We start from the raw sequence: 15,825 nt of genomic DNA, 5'->3' as shown, positions 1-15,825 counted from the left end.
TTTGACTTGTTTGGTCAGTATACCTTTGAGATACTTAGCCTGTCATTTTTCCTTCTTGTATCATTGGTCTCATAACACGCCTAGTCCACCAGCTTTTGGCTTGCTGCCAGAAGAACTGAGGTGACAGGGGTATCTTTGGAGTTCCAAATGATGACACTGGTCATGAAGGGCAGTTGATGGAAATCCTTACCCTTTTTTTCCCCTCCTCAGGGTCTCTTCTGTCATGGAGTTGTACTTGTGTCAGAATTTTCTACTACCACTAGTTGCCATATAGGCAAGTAATTTGTTTTGGGTCCTGCTTCTACCCTTGTTCTGTGACTATCTTTTATATTCCTCACCAGACCACCAGTTTTCATGTGTTGTTTAGGGAAAAACAAGAGACAACTCCCAACACATCTAAGATAACCATTTTTTTCCTCAAAATTAAAACCGACACTTTAGGAGCTTGTCTTTTCAAAACAACAAATATCCCAGCGGATCCATCATGCCGCCATGGCACGGCAAGTCTTTTTGCATTAAACTATTTTGCTTCTGCTGTGTCTGATGAAGTACTTCTGAGGAAAAGTCCTTACCCAGATGGTGTGGCTCTGTAAGTAAGACAGATGATACACTGTGGAGCCTTTTGAGCTTGACCCATGCCACCACAGGCTGAGGCAACGGAGTTCTTTGATTTCCCGTAGTGACACTAACTTGATCTTGGTTTTGTGGACATTTTTAACTTTCTCCTCTCTGTCTCTCTTTTAACACTAGCCAACTGATCCACCTAACAAAAACTAAGGATCCACGACCAAATCCAGTACCTCAAAGTGCATGCATTCAGCACTGCACCCAGAATTACTTGCACACCACCAATGAGAAGGACATAACAATCAGACGTACTCACAATAAAAATGTCATAACTGTTGAACTGAAATGCTTTATATAGTTTTACCCATTGATTGTAAGGAAATTTCTGGCACACAAACTCCCTTCCCTGCTGCCTTTTTCACGTGCTCTCCTCTCTCGCCAACCACTCTATCCAGTTTCTCCTTCACAATCCTTCCCACATGAGGGTGGCAGATATGCTCAGAGGACCATATATCCATACTAAGATTATAAAGAGAGAGCCCAAACCTTTGAGGCGGGTAATCTCAGTAACCACAGCACCAATCACAACACCCAATACAGCGTTGGAAAGGGCAGTTGCAGCAGAAGGACATAGGCTACGCAGACGGCCACCATATACATTTAAAAGGTAAAAGAACCGTGCCAGCAAAGTAGTCCCGTGTGGGCATGTCTGCGTTGTGCTGTGGGCTGAGGGCATGACTAACGCTGGGGGCGTATGGTACGGCCATCACATTGTGAGCTGTGGGTGTGTGCTGGGGACGTGACAAACGCTGGGTGCGTGACAAACGCTGGAAGCGTGTGTCCGCCCTTCATGCCATGTGAGTCGTACATACAAGCGCCAATTATGTTGCTGCGCAGCATCAAGGGGCACCCTGGGGGTGTGACAAGCTGGGGGCGTGAGAAACACTGGGGGCGTGTGTCCAGCCTTCATGCCATGTGAACGCAATTGGGCCGCATCAAGGGGCACGCTGGGTGCGAGAGAAACGCTGGGGGCGTGTGCTACGTTCTGCCCTTCATGCCATGTGGGTCGTACATTAATCAGAAGATCGTCTGCTGTGGCCGTGTGCTGGGGCGTGACACCTGGTGGCCTGGTAAGTAACGTTACTGCAGCCTCTCCTGCGCGCTGTTACTGAACTCTCTCATTCAACGAAATTACACACGCCTGCTACCATCAACCAGGGCTCTAGCCGGGCTCAGGCGGCGGATCAGTACACTAATTACACGCGACTGATAACAACAAGCAGGGCTGCAGCTGGCCCTCAAGCGAGGGAACACGCGCCTGCTAACATCAAACAGGCCTGCATCTGGGCCTCAAACGGGGGAACACGCGGGGACAATTACTGCAGCCTCTCCTACTCGCTGTCACTCAACTCTCTCATTAAATGGATTTAACCGCGGCTGATAACTCTCTCATTCAACGACATTACACGCGCCTGCTAACATCAACCAGGGCTTTAGCCAGGCTCAGGCAGCGGATAGCTACAACAATTATACGCGCCTGCTAACATCAACCAGGGCTGCAGCTGGGCTTTCTCCGTCCCTATTCTAATGAAACAAAAAATGTTGTCTACCGCAAGATTTTAAAATAAATTGCCCTTGCCAAATACACACATTACACACATTCTATTTCATACCCGGACAACGTCGAGACGGGCTGCTAGTATATATATATATATATATATATATATATATACACATATATATATATATATGTACATTACCTACTGGCGATAGCCAGTAGGTATATATAGTTAGGATTTTTTTCCTATGGGATTTTTGAAAATTCTATGTCGAATAACTATGGCGTTTGAGGACAGAATTGGCTGATATTTTCAGGAAAATGGAACATTTTGTTTCTGAGCAGCCCCCGAAAATTTGGGGCGGTTTCGTCAAGGGGGGGCCGAGAAAAAAGGGGGGTCCCAAAACGTGTTTTTTCCATGCAATTTTCCATAGGGCGGTTGGCCTCACTTTTAGCCTGAACGGCTGAATGGATTTACACCAAACTTGGCAAAATTGTAGGGACTGGTAGCCCGATGTGCCTTTGCTATGTCTCAAGATATAGGCTCCAGTTGTTTTTACGAAAATTAACTTTGAAAAATATATATTGGGCTACATTGGGCTATATATATGTTGGAGCCCAAATGTAGCCCAATGTAGCCCAAAGATGGCCACCAGAGACAAAAAAAACAAATGTAGCCCAAATATCAGCCAGATGTAGCCCAACTATAGCCCAATGACAGAATGTCCCAGAGTGTTCTAAAGAACAACTAGAGTGCTGACAGTCCTACTTATTACAAAGGTATGGCACACCTGAAGCCATCTTGATTGGAATAAAGTGGTAACTCTTAAAACATTTAATTTAAAAATGAACAAAATGAGGGGGTTCATTTTGCCATAGAAAGTATGATTAGCGAATATATGACGAAATCCCGCATACCATCAGTCCGCAAAAAAAATCCCGCATGTACTATTAGGCCGCAAATTAAAATAACGAAAACTTTTAGAACGAATATGCCTTTAACATACACTAAACAACTAAACTACCCTAAACCCTAAAACACTACCCCCAGCATGACCCTACACTACACAAACAGTACAACACTACCCTAAACCCTAAAACACTACCCCCAGCATGACCCTACACTACACAAACACTACAACACTACCCTAAACCCTAAAACACTACCCCCAGCATGACCCTACACTACGCAAACACTACAACACTACCCAAAACCCTAAAACACTACACCCCAGCATGACCCTACACTACGCAAACACTACAACACTACCCTAAACCCTAAAACACTACCCCCAGTATGACCCTACACTACACAAACACTACAACACAACCCTAAACCCTAAAACACTACCCCCAGCATTACCCTACACTACGCAAACACTACAACACAACCCTAAACCCTAAAACACTACCCCCAGCATGACCCTACACTACGCAAACACTACAACACTACCCTAAACCCTAAAACACTACCCCCAGCATGACCCTACACTACGCAAACACTACAACACTACCCAAAACCCTAAAACACTACACCCCAGCATGACCCTACACTACGCAAACACTACAACACTACCCTAAACCCTAAAACACTACCCCCAGCATGACCCTACACTACGCAAACACTACAACACTACCCAAAACCCTAAAACACTACACCCCAGCATGACCCTAGACTACACAAACACTACAACACTACCCTAAACCCTAAAAGACTACCCCCAGCATGACCCTACACTACGCAAACACTACAACACTACCCTAAACCCTAAAACACTACCCCCAGCATGACCCTACACTACGCAAACACTACAACACTACCCTAAACCCTAAAACACTACCCCCAGCATGACCCTACACTACGCAAACACTACAACACTACCCTAAACCCTAAAACACTACCCCCAGCATGACCCTACACTACGCAAACACTACAACAATACCCAAAACCCTAAAACACTACCCCCAGCATGACCCTACACTACGCAAACACTACAACACTACCCAAAACCCTAAAACACTACCCCCCAGCATGACCCTACACTACGCAAACACTACAACACTACCCAAAACCCTAAAACACTACCCCCAGCATGACCCTACACTACGCAAACACTACAACACTACCCAAAACCCTAAAACCCTACCCCCAGCATGACCCTACACTACGCAAACACTACAACACTACCCAAAACCCTAAAACACTACCCCCAGCATGACCCTACACTACGCAAACACTACAACACTACCCAAAACCCTAAAACACTACACCCCAGCATGACCCTACACTACGCAAACACTACAACACTACCCAAAACCCTAAAACACTACACCCCAGCATGACCCTACACTACGCAAACACTACAACACTACCCAAAACCCTAAAACTCTACCCCCAGCATGACCCTACACTACGCAAACACTACAACACTACCCAAAACCCTAAAACACTACCCCCAGCATGACCCTACACTACGCAAACACTACAACACTACCCTAAACCCTAAAATACTACACCCCAGCATGACCCTACACTACGCAAACACTACAACACTACCCAAAACCCTAAAACACTACCCCCAGCATGACCCTACACTATGCAGACACTACAACACTATCCTAAACCCTAAAACACTACGCCCAGCATGACCCTACACTACGCAAACACTACAACACTACCCTAAACCCTAAAACACTAGCCCCAGCATGACCCTACACTACGCAAACACTACAACACAACCCTAAACCCTAAAACACTACCCCCAGCATGACCCTACACTACGCAAACACTACAACACTACCCTAAACCCTAAAACACTACCCCCAGCATGACCCTACACTACGCAAACACTACAACACAACCCTAAACCCTAAAACACTACCCCCAGCATGACCCTACACTAAACAACCACCACAACTCTACACTACACTAACACAACTCTACACTACACAACACTACACTACACTACACAATCACTAACCCACGAAAAAATTAACACAAACCCACTTACCTCTCTCGTCATCGTGGTTTTCACAACGCAAATGCATTTACCATACATGCCTTTAAAACGTAATTCTTTGTAAAGGCATGCGCTATAAATGCACATGCGTTTTGAAAAAATGCGGGATAATGGTATGCGAGGTCAATGACCTTGCGGGATAATGGTATGCGGACTGAAAGTCTGCGGGATAAAAAATGCGGGAAAATGGCTGCAAACCATGATTAGCAGCAGACTTCCCTGGTGAGCACTAGCTTTACTACAGTGATCTAATGAGCAACTAGAGTGCTAACATTCAGAATTTATGGCAAATGTGTGACACATCTGAATGCCTTCTTGATAGAACCAAAGTAAAGAAGCATTGAAAATGCAATAGATCTCGCCCTCGTTTAAGTTAAAGCCATTCTGTTTGTAATGAGGTGGCTTTTTAGCTTTGCTTTTATTAGTGTTTTTAAAACTTTCATGTAAATAACATGCATATGTATGCATATATGTATATGTATGCATGCATTTATATTTATATAGATATGCAGATTATATATGTTTATATATGTATATTACCTACTGGCGATAGCCAGTGGGTATATATAGTTAGAATTTTTTCTCTATGGGATTTCTGAAAATTCTATGTCTAATAACTTTGGCGTTTGTGGACGGAATTGGCTGAAAATTTCAGGAAAATGGCACATTTTGTTTCTGAGCAGCCCCTGAAAATTTGGGGGGGGGTTCGTCAAGGGGGGGCCGAGAAAAAAGGGGGGTCCCAAAACGCGTTTTTCCCATTCATTTTTCCATAGGGAGGTTGGACTCACTTTTAGCTCGAACGGCTGAATAGATTTACATGAAACTTGGCAAAATTGTAGATATGGTTTGCCCGACGTGCCTTTGCTATGTCTCAATATATGTGCTCCAGTGGATTTTGAGAAATGAACGTTTAAAAAAATATATATATCTGTGACAGCGCTCCGGTTAGCGCCCCGGTTCGCGTACCTGACGCGTAACGGAACTTCGTGAAGTGAAGCTGATTGGCTCTCCGGTGTCTGTCAACATTCTAAACAGTCCGGAGCGGCCGCCATCTTGTCTCTCGGTACGATCGAGAGACAAGATGTGGTGAAAAACGAAGGGGGAAATGAAGGAAAGGGGGCAAGGTAGACCACTCCTGACCCCCTAGGATTGATGAGGGGGATATTAAAGTGCCCCGCGGGGCAAAAAATAAAAAATTTTTTTTTGGGCGATTTTACGCCGTAGAGGCGCGTCTTGGTACGCGAACCGGGCAGCTCACCGGGCAGCTCACCGGGCAGCTAACCGGGCAGCTCACCGGGCAGCTAACCGGCAGCGTAGCTGTCAACATTGTAAACAGTCCGGAGCGGCCGCCATCTTGTCTCTCGGTAGGTTCGAGAGACAAGATGTGGTGAAAAAAGAAGGGGGAAATGAAGGAAAGGGGGCAAGGTAAACCCCTCCTGACCCCCTAGGATTGATGAGGGGGATATTAAAGTCCCCCGCGATTTTTCGCGGTAGAGGCGCTTCCCGGTACGCGAACCGGGCAGCTAACCGGCAGCGTAGCGGGAGTCCGCCATCTTGTGTTTTTGGAGCGTCCGGTTCGCGTACCGGGTAGCGTCCCGGTAAGCGTAACAAGGGGAAAACCAAGAGAAACAGTAAAAAAAAAATTAAGGGAATAGATTTCCAGCAAACTTGGCAAAATTGTAGGGACTGTTTGTTTGATGTGCCTTTGCAAGGCCTCAAGATATGTGCACGTGTGAATTTTGTCTAATTAAGGTAAAAAAATATATATATATCTGTAAGCGTGCTCCGGCACGCTTACGTTACGGGTTTTGTTTGCGCTGCAGAGCCGATACGTCACGGTTATGCGACGCGTCATGAGTTGTCTCACGTGGCTACGTGATACGTCACGTAATAAAGAATATATTTTACAGCTATAGATATTAGCTTTTAAAAAACCAATGAAATTCACTGAAAAAACCATAGGTTATAGACCATATATAGTTAGGAATTTGCATTTACAAAACCTTGAAAATTCACTGAAAAAACCATAGGTTAGAGACCATATATAGTTAGCTGGACATTTTATTGACATAAAACCAATGAAATTCCATATATAGTTAGTTGCACTAACTATATATCGCGCACCCGCAATACACTGCTGATGATGTCACATATTACATCATTCATGACATGGTCAGTGACATCACTGATGACATCACTGATGACATCTCAAATGACATCACTGATGACATCATGACACACCAATACCAGTTACTACATACGCACTCACTGATTCCTACGTCTACACACACATTCACTCATTCACCCATACAATCACTCATACATACAGTCACTCATTATTACAACACTATCATATGCACTCATACACCTATGCAGACACTCACACACTGCCACTCATCCATGGAGTTACTCACACACCTAGTCAGTCCTGTAAAGAATCAATCACACTTCCATTTCCTCATCTATACAGTTAAACACAGAACACCATACTTCAGTGACATCACTGATGCCATCTCAAATGACATCACTGATGACATCTCAAATGACATCACTGATGACATCATGACACACCAATACCAGTTACTACATATGCACTCACTGATTCCTATGTCTACACACACATTCACTCATTCACCCATACAATCACTCATACATACAGTCACTCATTATTACAACACTATCATATGCACTCATACACCTAGTCAGTCCTGTGAAGAATCAATCTGTAACGGGGATGGCTGGAAGGACTACGAACATTGTGCTTGGTGGGAGCCTGCTCCCATGTTACCTGCTGCGTTTCCCTCTCCACAGCGACCGGATCCCTGGTGGAACAACGAGCCGTTATACAACTGGCCGCCTACGGACGAAGACAGCGATACCTTTAAGACTCCACAGTGGGTGGACGTGGCCCCGCCCCTCGACGACCCGGATGGACGGTCAAAAGAGAGCGTAGCGAAAGAGGCGGCGGACAACTCCCCGGAAGAGGAAGACGCCGGAGAACTGACGGAGCAGGAAGAGAGCCGAAAGCGAGAGGGAGAAGACCGACGGAGCGACGAGAAGTCCGGACCTGAGACGCAGCCAGGAGGCCACCGGTACCACGATTCGCCCTGCCACGCACCCACGGGAGGGGCGTGGCTCCAACAGGTACGGGGGCGTGTAGCGGGTTGGGTGTCTCAAAGGGTCCACCCTACGGACCGAGAGTGAGAGCGAGTATCAGTGGATGTATGCTTCCATGCACACCTACCCTCCCACACGAGCACCGTCTGCCCGGAGTGTACTAAGTTCTCCCTCACTGGTGTCCCTCACCCCCGGCCCCTATCACGAGTGTACAACCGACGGCCTGACGAGTTCTCTCTTTTCCCTTGTTTACATGTCCCGAGAGGAGAGAAGACGAGACGAAGACCGTTCCAGCTGCTCTATAAGGCATCCTGGATATCCCGAAGAAGCCCCCATATGACTCTGCCGCCTTTGCTCGTGAAAGGTTAACGAGCCGCCAGAGACGTTCCTACATTAAAATAAAGCCTTCTTTACGTTCCCTCATCAAGGACTCTGTATCTTCTTTGTCCGCCTCCCCCTGGGAACAAGCAGAAACCCCCGAGCCCAGCATAGCTGACGCCCCCCTGGGACACAATCACACTTCGATTTCCTCATCTATACAGTTAAACACAGAACACCATACTTTTCACACATATACTAACACATACTTACTCTCTTATACAATCACTGATACAAGTACACATTGATATGCACAGAGTCACACACCTCCCAGCCAGCCACACACACACTCAGTCTTCCATACATCCACTCATTCTTCAATATGTAAAACATATTTAAACTTTACAAAAACACACAGACACTAGATGATGTCATCAGTGATGTCATTTGAGATGTCATCAGTGATGTCATTTGAGATGTCATCAGTGATGTCATCAGTGATGTCACTGACCATGTCATGAATGATGTAATATGTGACATCATCAGCAGTGGATTGCGGGTGCGCGATATATAGTTAGTGCAACTAACTATATATGGAATTTCATTGGTTTTATGTCAATAAAATGTCCAGCTAACTATATATGGTCTCTAACCTATGGTTTTTTCAGTGAATTTTCAAGGTTTTGTAAATGCAAATTCCTAACTATATATGGTCTATAACCGATGTTTTTTTCAGTGAATATATATATATATATATATATACACACGCGCGTGTCCAGTAAACCAGAAGAGTACTGATTTACCATAACTGGAAGAATTTACAAATTAAGCACAGTATTGAGGGTGAGGGTTAGAGAGAGTAATGAGATACACCTAAAGATGCCAGTGTGCCTAGGATTTAAAACCATGGCATTATGCCGCTTTACGCCCAATAAGAATCCAGCGTAACACCTACCGTGATCGTCTATGGTCCGTCTGTCCATTCTACAGAACACAAGGCACCTTCAGTAATGGGAAGAATTACTATAGCAGACGTAGCTAATCTAAGGAGCCTGAGTGAACAGAGGAGCAGAGAGGCAATATGTGTATATGGTAAGAATGAAGATATTGAGAAGGAAGATAGCAGATACCTTCAGTAATTCGCAGATGTCCATATGCTTATACATGTAGCTGTTTGTACTACTAATTAGCCCTAGAGGAGTCGCTTATACAGATACCTAAAATCCAAATTGTTGAACCATATTAGAAATCATCTTTTCTAATGAACTAAAAACAGACTAAAATAGACGACTTATGGAGGTTAATAATATTAAGATCACAATAAATTTTATTATAAACGTACACATATATTTAATAAATTGTTCTGTCAGTATTTAATTTATATGAGGTAGAGTTATTTTGTCTAACAGTCATTTTATGCTTTTGTTAGAGGTCTGTTTTATGTTTTTAGAACATTTGTGCACTATTTATGTGTCGCTGGGTTCTCGTTGATGTATGCTAAAATATTTAATTGTATACATTTGTAATACAATAAATTTTAATATTTTTCATAAATGTGCTTTTAATTCCCATTCAAAACAATCTATTTTTGGTTAATTAGTTATCGTATTTCCGAATATGGTAAACATTCAGATAAAAAGTGAGTAAACTTGTATAGATAGGGGGTTTATCCAGGGGTAATTTGTTGTGCACATTATTGACCCGTACTCCTGGGGTGTATACATGGGTGGCTTTGTATTTGTTTAGGGCATTCAGGTTTATCGACTATGTATTTTGACTGGAAGCATCATGGCACCTTGACGTGATAGACCCCTTTGAAATGCTGCAGAACTCATACATCAACATTGTAGACCATTGATCGACAATTTCTGTGTTACAATAATGCAATTCATTGTAATGTTTAGTTATGGGGTGACGGTACGCTTTGTTGTTAATGGATTGTAAGTGTTACAGGATATGTCTAGGCGGTTGTACTGCTGATGTACTCTTTGTTGAAGGGGCACGATAAGGCATGTACTGCACACTCACTTCAATGATCCACTCCAGGTGTAATACATCCAGTTGTCCACTCACATTCAATGTATTTCCGACTCTTCTTTAGAGAGAAGATTTAAATTCAAGTTGAGGCAAAGGTCTTCGAACAGGAAATTCAATTTTTGTATTGCCGCTGTATTGTGTGTGCCAACCCTTTTGGAACTGTTTCATTTCTGGTTATGGATGTACTTACCTTACCTGTTGTTTATTAGACTTAAGTTGTTCTTCAGAATTGAGCTGGACGGTCTGATTTTGGAGAGTGTATGAGCCATTAAGAATTGTTCAGGGTTTCAGGTCCTGTAGAGGACACTAACTTCCAACTAGTTGGAATTAGGCTACATGGGCACCAAAAGAGGAGCTTATTGTTATTACAAGTCCTTATGATGCAGATTTGAACAAAATCTTTACATTTAAATAAAAAATGCTTTACAAAAGGTAAATAATACAAAATATGTTTTACTTGCAGCAGAGCTACCAACCCTTGTGCTGAAAACAGTGAAACATCACCAGGAGCACAACATTACTCACCTGTGTAACTGGATACACACTACCAGTCATCCAATGACAATTCAGGTGTCATTTCAACAGTGTCCCAATTTCGTAACTCGTCAGACGATCTTATTTGGTATTTTTCTGGGAAAATCAATCCTTCTCTATGGTTAAAATGTCAAGATTTCCAAGAGGCCAGAACACCATAAACATTATAAACATGATTCATTTGCAATGGCAGAATAATTTAAAAAATGATTTACTGAACTCTTATGACTTACCTTCTAAAATCGAGTTGAACCTCATGGGGTTAATTGAGACAAGACTATAGGGCTGCCTTAATGATTCTGAGCAAGCAAGCAACTGAGTCTGCCCCAACATTCCTGGACCAGCACGGCCACTGGCTACTCACCTCCCAATGGTAGGAGCGGTGCACACCTGTCTGAGCGTGTGTGCGTGTCACTGAATCAGACCACGCATGGGTTACAAATGAGCACATAATTACTCTAGTTTTTATTCTCCATCCTAAGGTCTTTCCAAGAACCCCCTTAATTAAAACAAAGGCGAGTGGTTGGTAAAACTAAGAAAAGTGTAATTTAAAAAATTTACTGTATACTAGAGAAACTTTACATGAAGCAACAGTTGAATTGTTGTTACACGCTTGAATGAGGATGCATAGATGGTTATTTACAAGCGTAAAGTCAAGGTTTCCAAAGCAAAAGTTCTAGGAAGTGCCATTTCATGCACAAGTGACACAAGCCAGAAACCTATTGTATTGCAATCGTATTCATCGAACTATCTGCATTGTTTAGTGTACAGTGTCCTGTGGACTGCTAAGGGTATAGTTCTGAAAGAGGGGCTGCATGAACAGTCCAACCGTGCCCAGGACACACACAAAGATAAATATCCACAGGAAGAGTCGGTCCACCACCATCGCCACGTACTTCCAATCTTCAACCACCTGAAAAACAAGGCACACACAGTCAGTGGCTTTTACTACCATTTAAGATCGAATATGGCTTTGTGAGGCACTTTCCTGAGAAATATATTTTCATTTTCTGAAAGAGAATCAGGCACATGTAAGAACTGCTATGCAAGCAGGTCTAATATAAGCTAACATCTGTGCTGGGAATTCAGAGCTCCTGGAAGGTGCCATTTGTAAACCTCCCTCTCCCATGGGCAAAGTTTACATGCAAACCATTTCTCAAATGCCAACACCAGTCTCTTGTGACTTCCCAGCATAGTACTCTGGGCAGGTGTAAGCGCAACGAAATTGATGAGAGGGATAAAATAGTAAACGTGTCTGGAAGTGTTTGCAATATGATAGATGATTCAGAAAAGGGGGTGGTGATGGACAGAGCATCTGAATTAAGCAGAACACTCCTCCCCAGTCAAAAGATCAGGGCTTGATCCATCACCGTTTTTTAGCTCACTGCACCATCCCAGCTCAGAACCTGGCTATATGCAAATTGGTCTGACCCTGGCCCAGTGCATCATGGGAACAGGGCAGACCAAACTACCAAGCCAATTCTTTACTGAAAAGGAAACAAGCTTCCGGGGACCGGTTTCTGGCATTACAGCCGTCTTCGGCCCGGCTTGCTTGAATCCTGATGGTGCAGTGAGCAAGGGACTCATGTCTGAGCATACCCTTCCACTCCTATAGTGGCCAAAACGATTCAGAAAAGGGGGTGGTGATGGACAGAGCATCTGAATTAAGCAGAACACTCCTACCCAGTCAAAAGATCAGGGCTTGATCCATCACCGTTTTTTAGCTCACTGCACCATCCCAGCTCAGAACCTCGCTATATGCAAATTAGTCTGACCATGGCCCAGTGCATCATGGGAACAGGGCAGACCAAACTACCAAGCCAATTCTTTACTGGAAAGGAAACAAGCTTCCGGGGACCGGTTTCTGGCATTACAGCCGTCTTCGGCCCGGCTTGCTTGAATCCTGATGGTGCAGTGAGCAAGGGACTCATGTCTGAGCATACCCTTCCACTCTTTGGACTGGGTAAGAGTGGTCTGCTTAATTCAGGCCCATCACCACCCCCTTTTCTGAATCATTTTGTCCACCACAAGCGTGGAAGGGTATACTCAGATGTGAGTCCCTTGCTCATTGCACCATCAGGATTCAAGCAAGCCGGGCCGACGACGCCTGAAATGGCAGAAACCGGTCCCCGGAAGCTTGTTTCCTTCCCAGTACAAGAATTGGCTTGGTAGTTTGGTTTGCCCTGTTCCCATCATGCACTGGGACAGGAACAGACTAATTTGCATATAGCCAAGTTCTGAGCTGGGATGGTGCAGTGAGCTAAAAAACGGTGATGGATCAAGCCCTGATCTTTGGACTGGGTAAGAGTGGTCTGCTTAATTCAGGCACTCTGTTCATCACCACCCCCTTTTCTGAATCATTTTGTCCACCACAAGCGTGGAAGGGTATACTCAGATGTGAGTCCCTTGCTCATTGCACCATCAGGATTCAAGCAAGCCGGGCCGACGACGCCTGAAATGGCAGAAACCGGTCCCCGGAAGCTTGTTTCCTTCCCAGTACAAGAATTGGCTTGGTAGTTTGGTTTGCCCTGTTCCCATCATGCACTGGGACAGGAACAGACTAAATTGCATATAGCCAAGTTCTGAGCTGGGATGGTGCAGTGAGCTAAAAAACGGTGATGCATCAAGCCCTGATCTTTGGACTGGGTAAGAGTGGTCTGCTTAATTCAGGCACTCTGTTCATCACCACCCCCTTTTCTGAATGCAATATGATAGAGCACTTGATAAATACCATTACTGTAGTTCCTGCCTGCAAGCCAACATATGGAATATAGGCATTTTCCCTTAATCCTTCACTCACCTCACCCTCTGCAGCACACCACCAAGTAATTTAACTCTAGAATAAAGATATAAGCAGCAACCTTTTGTTGACAAATGTGCAATGAAAAATGAGGTTCAAACAGCTGTTTACGATTATTACGAAGAATGCCCACGCGTGGGTGTTTCATCTGACATTCTTCGTTGCTGCAGCTGCTGGTTGTACCTTGCATCAACATACAAAAAGAATTCTTGCCAACAGGTTGCAAGAGGCATGATCGAGTTGTTTCTTGCCTTTTTTTGCAACCCCATTGTGCTAAATAGTTGGTTGGTACAAGGCATGGAAGATTTAATTTCCTTCTGCGCTGTCAGGCCCTGGTTGCAAGGCCTTCTGTATATCTGCCTTATCAATCTAATACATGAAGCCTATAAAGCTGTGCAACCAGACTCCCGCCATATCCTGAGCTGCAAATGCTGGTCAGATGGTCAAGAGAATATAGATAGAAGGCTCATCAGGCATTCTAGCAGTTGAAGGTTAGAGACCTACTGGTTAATTCCTGGAGCCGTGGTCATCAAGGAGCCTCACAGTCCTGTTACTATTTAGCTTTTCCTCTTTAAACACCATGAGTCCCTACTTTTAGGTAGCATGGCGGGGTCTCGGCCTGATTATGAGTTTGGCAGACAGGGTTACACCGTCACAAACGTGATGGATATCCTGTCCTCCAAATTACAATGCCATTATATTATATGGAATTTGTAATACGCTGGACATGATGCACTGTATCGCCCGCTTCCTCCTGGCAACACAAGGCAGATGGTGGTACCATCTGTCTGGTCACCTTCATCACCAGAAGAAGGAATGTCGTAAATAAAGCAAAAGTAGCTCATCTGAAAGCCATTGTTTATTCTGGGAGGTTATAAAGTATGGTGGGTGGCAGAGTCCCTACTGAAGCTCGAAAGGCACCAATCTCCCAAAATTGAGTTAGCTTCTTGGACATTCTAAGTTGGGAGGGGGTCAGAGGTCACTGGTTTTCATAGAGATTGCTAGAAATAAACATCTTTTGAGAAGACTTTGGGTACTGTGAACAATTCATTTCATCCCATCCACTGAGTCAAAATGAAGTTTAGTAAACCAAAGACCTCTAAAGAAATATGCATTTTGAGCAACAAACAGGTGGGAATCCCAAGATAGAACAGAGATGGCAGAGTATAGTTCTAAATACATACAAAGTTCTGACCTAAACAAAAAAGACATACAAGGTTCTGGCCTCAACACTTTGTAGGCATGCTCACAGCCATTCCGTCCGTGACTTACTTGCCACATGCTTAATTTGTTTAAAAAAAAAAAGAAAAGATGATAAGTGCACAAATAGTACTTTGAAAAGGCACTCCACTTTAGTTACATTTTTCGTTGATACTGATTAGGGAGTCTATATCCATAATATATATAAAAAATAGGCACATGTGTCTGACTAATTTCATTGACCACCTAATTGTGGGCTGTGAAACCTCTCCAGTTCATAAAAGTAATAATCAGACAATGGTCAAATACATAACCTATCTATGAAAGGAAGTACAAGGTAAAACCGCCTTAACTAAAATTCGGTTCTCTCCAAATATCAGAATAAAATTGTCTTCCACAGTCTCTGCAAGTAGTGCTTCGATCAGTAATGGTACAAGTAACATAACTGATTAATAGTTGTTCTAAGCCACTCTGAACGTGATCTTGAAATTCTAGGCACAGATTAATGCTCAGTTACATGTTACACTTCAGCTATCTCTTGTCCTATTCTACTTAATTTAATCTAATGTTGGAACTCATGCTTATCAGAATTCCAACCACCTCACAGCCGCTGAGCCACAAAAATGTTAAAATTAGTACCCATGGCATTTTAGGTGTCCCTGGGTTTCTTTTAC

At 43.8% G+C, this 15,825-nt stretch overlaps 1 protein-coding gene across 1 annotated transcript in view; it reads right to left on the bottom strand.

The window, feature by feature from the left end:
• Positions 1-11,627: 11,627 nt before the first annotated feature.
• Positions 11,628-15,825, bottom strand: part of CHRNB4 (cholinergic receptor nicotinic beta 4 subunit) — a 259,819-nt gene continuing 255,621 nt past the window's right edge. The window contains exon 6 of the mRNA XM_078684645.1: positions 11,628-12,064. Coding sequence (XP_078540771.1) covers positions 11,912-12,064 — 153 coding nt within the window. The 3' untranslated portion in view covers positions 11,628-11,911. The remainder of the gene's footprint in view (positions 12,065-15,825) is intronic.

This window comes from Lissotriton helveticus, chromosome 3_2, assembly GCF_964261635.1.
Source record: "Lissotriton helveticus chromosome 3_2, aLisHel1.1, whole genome shotgun sequence".
Taxonomy (NCBI): domain Eukaryota; kingdom Metazoa; phylum Chordata; class Amphibia; order Caudata; family Salamandridae; genus Lissotriton; species Lissotriton helveticus.
Note: the sequence above shows the minus strand (reverse complement) of the source record. Positions and strands in the feature narration are given on the sequence as shown.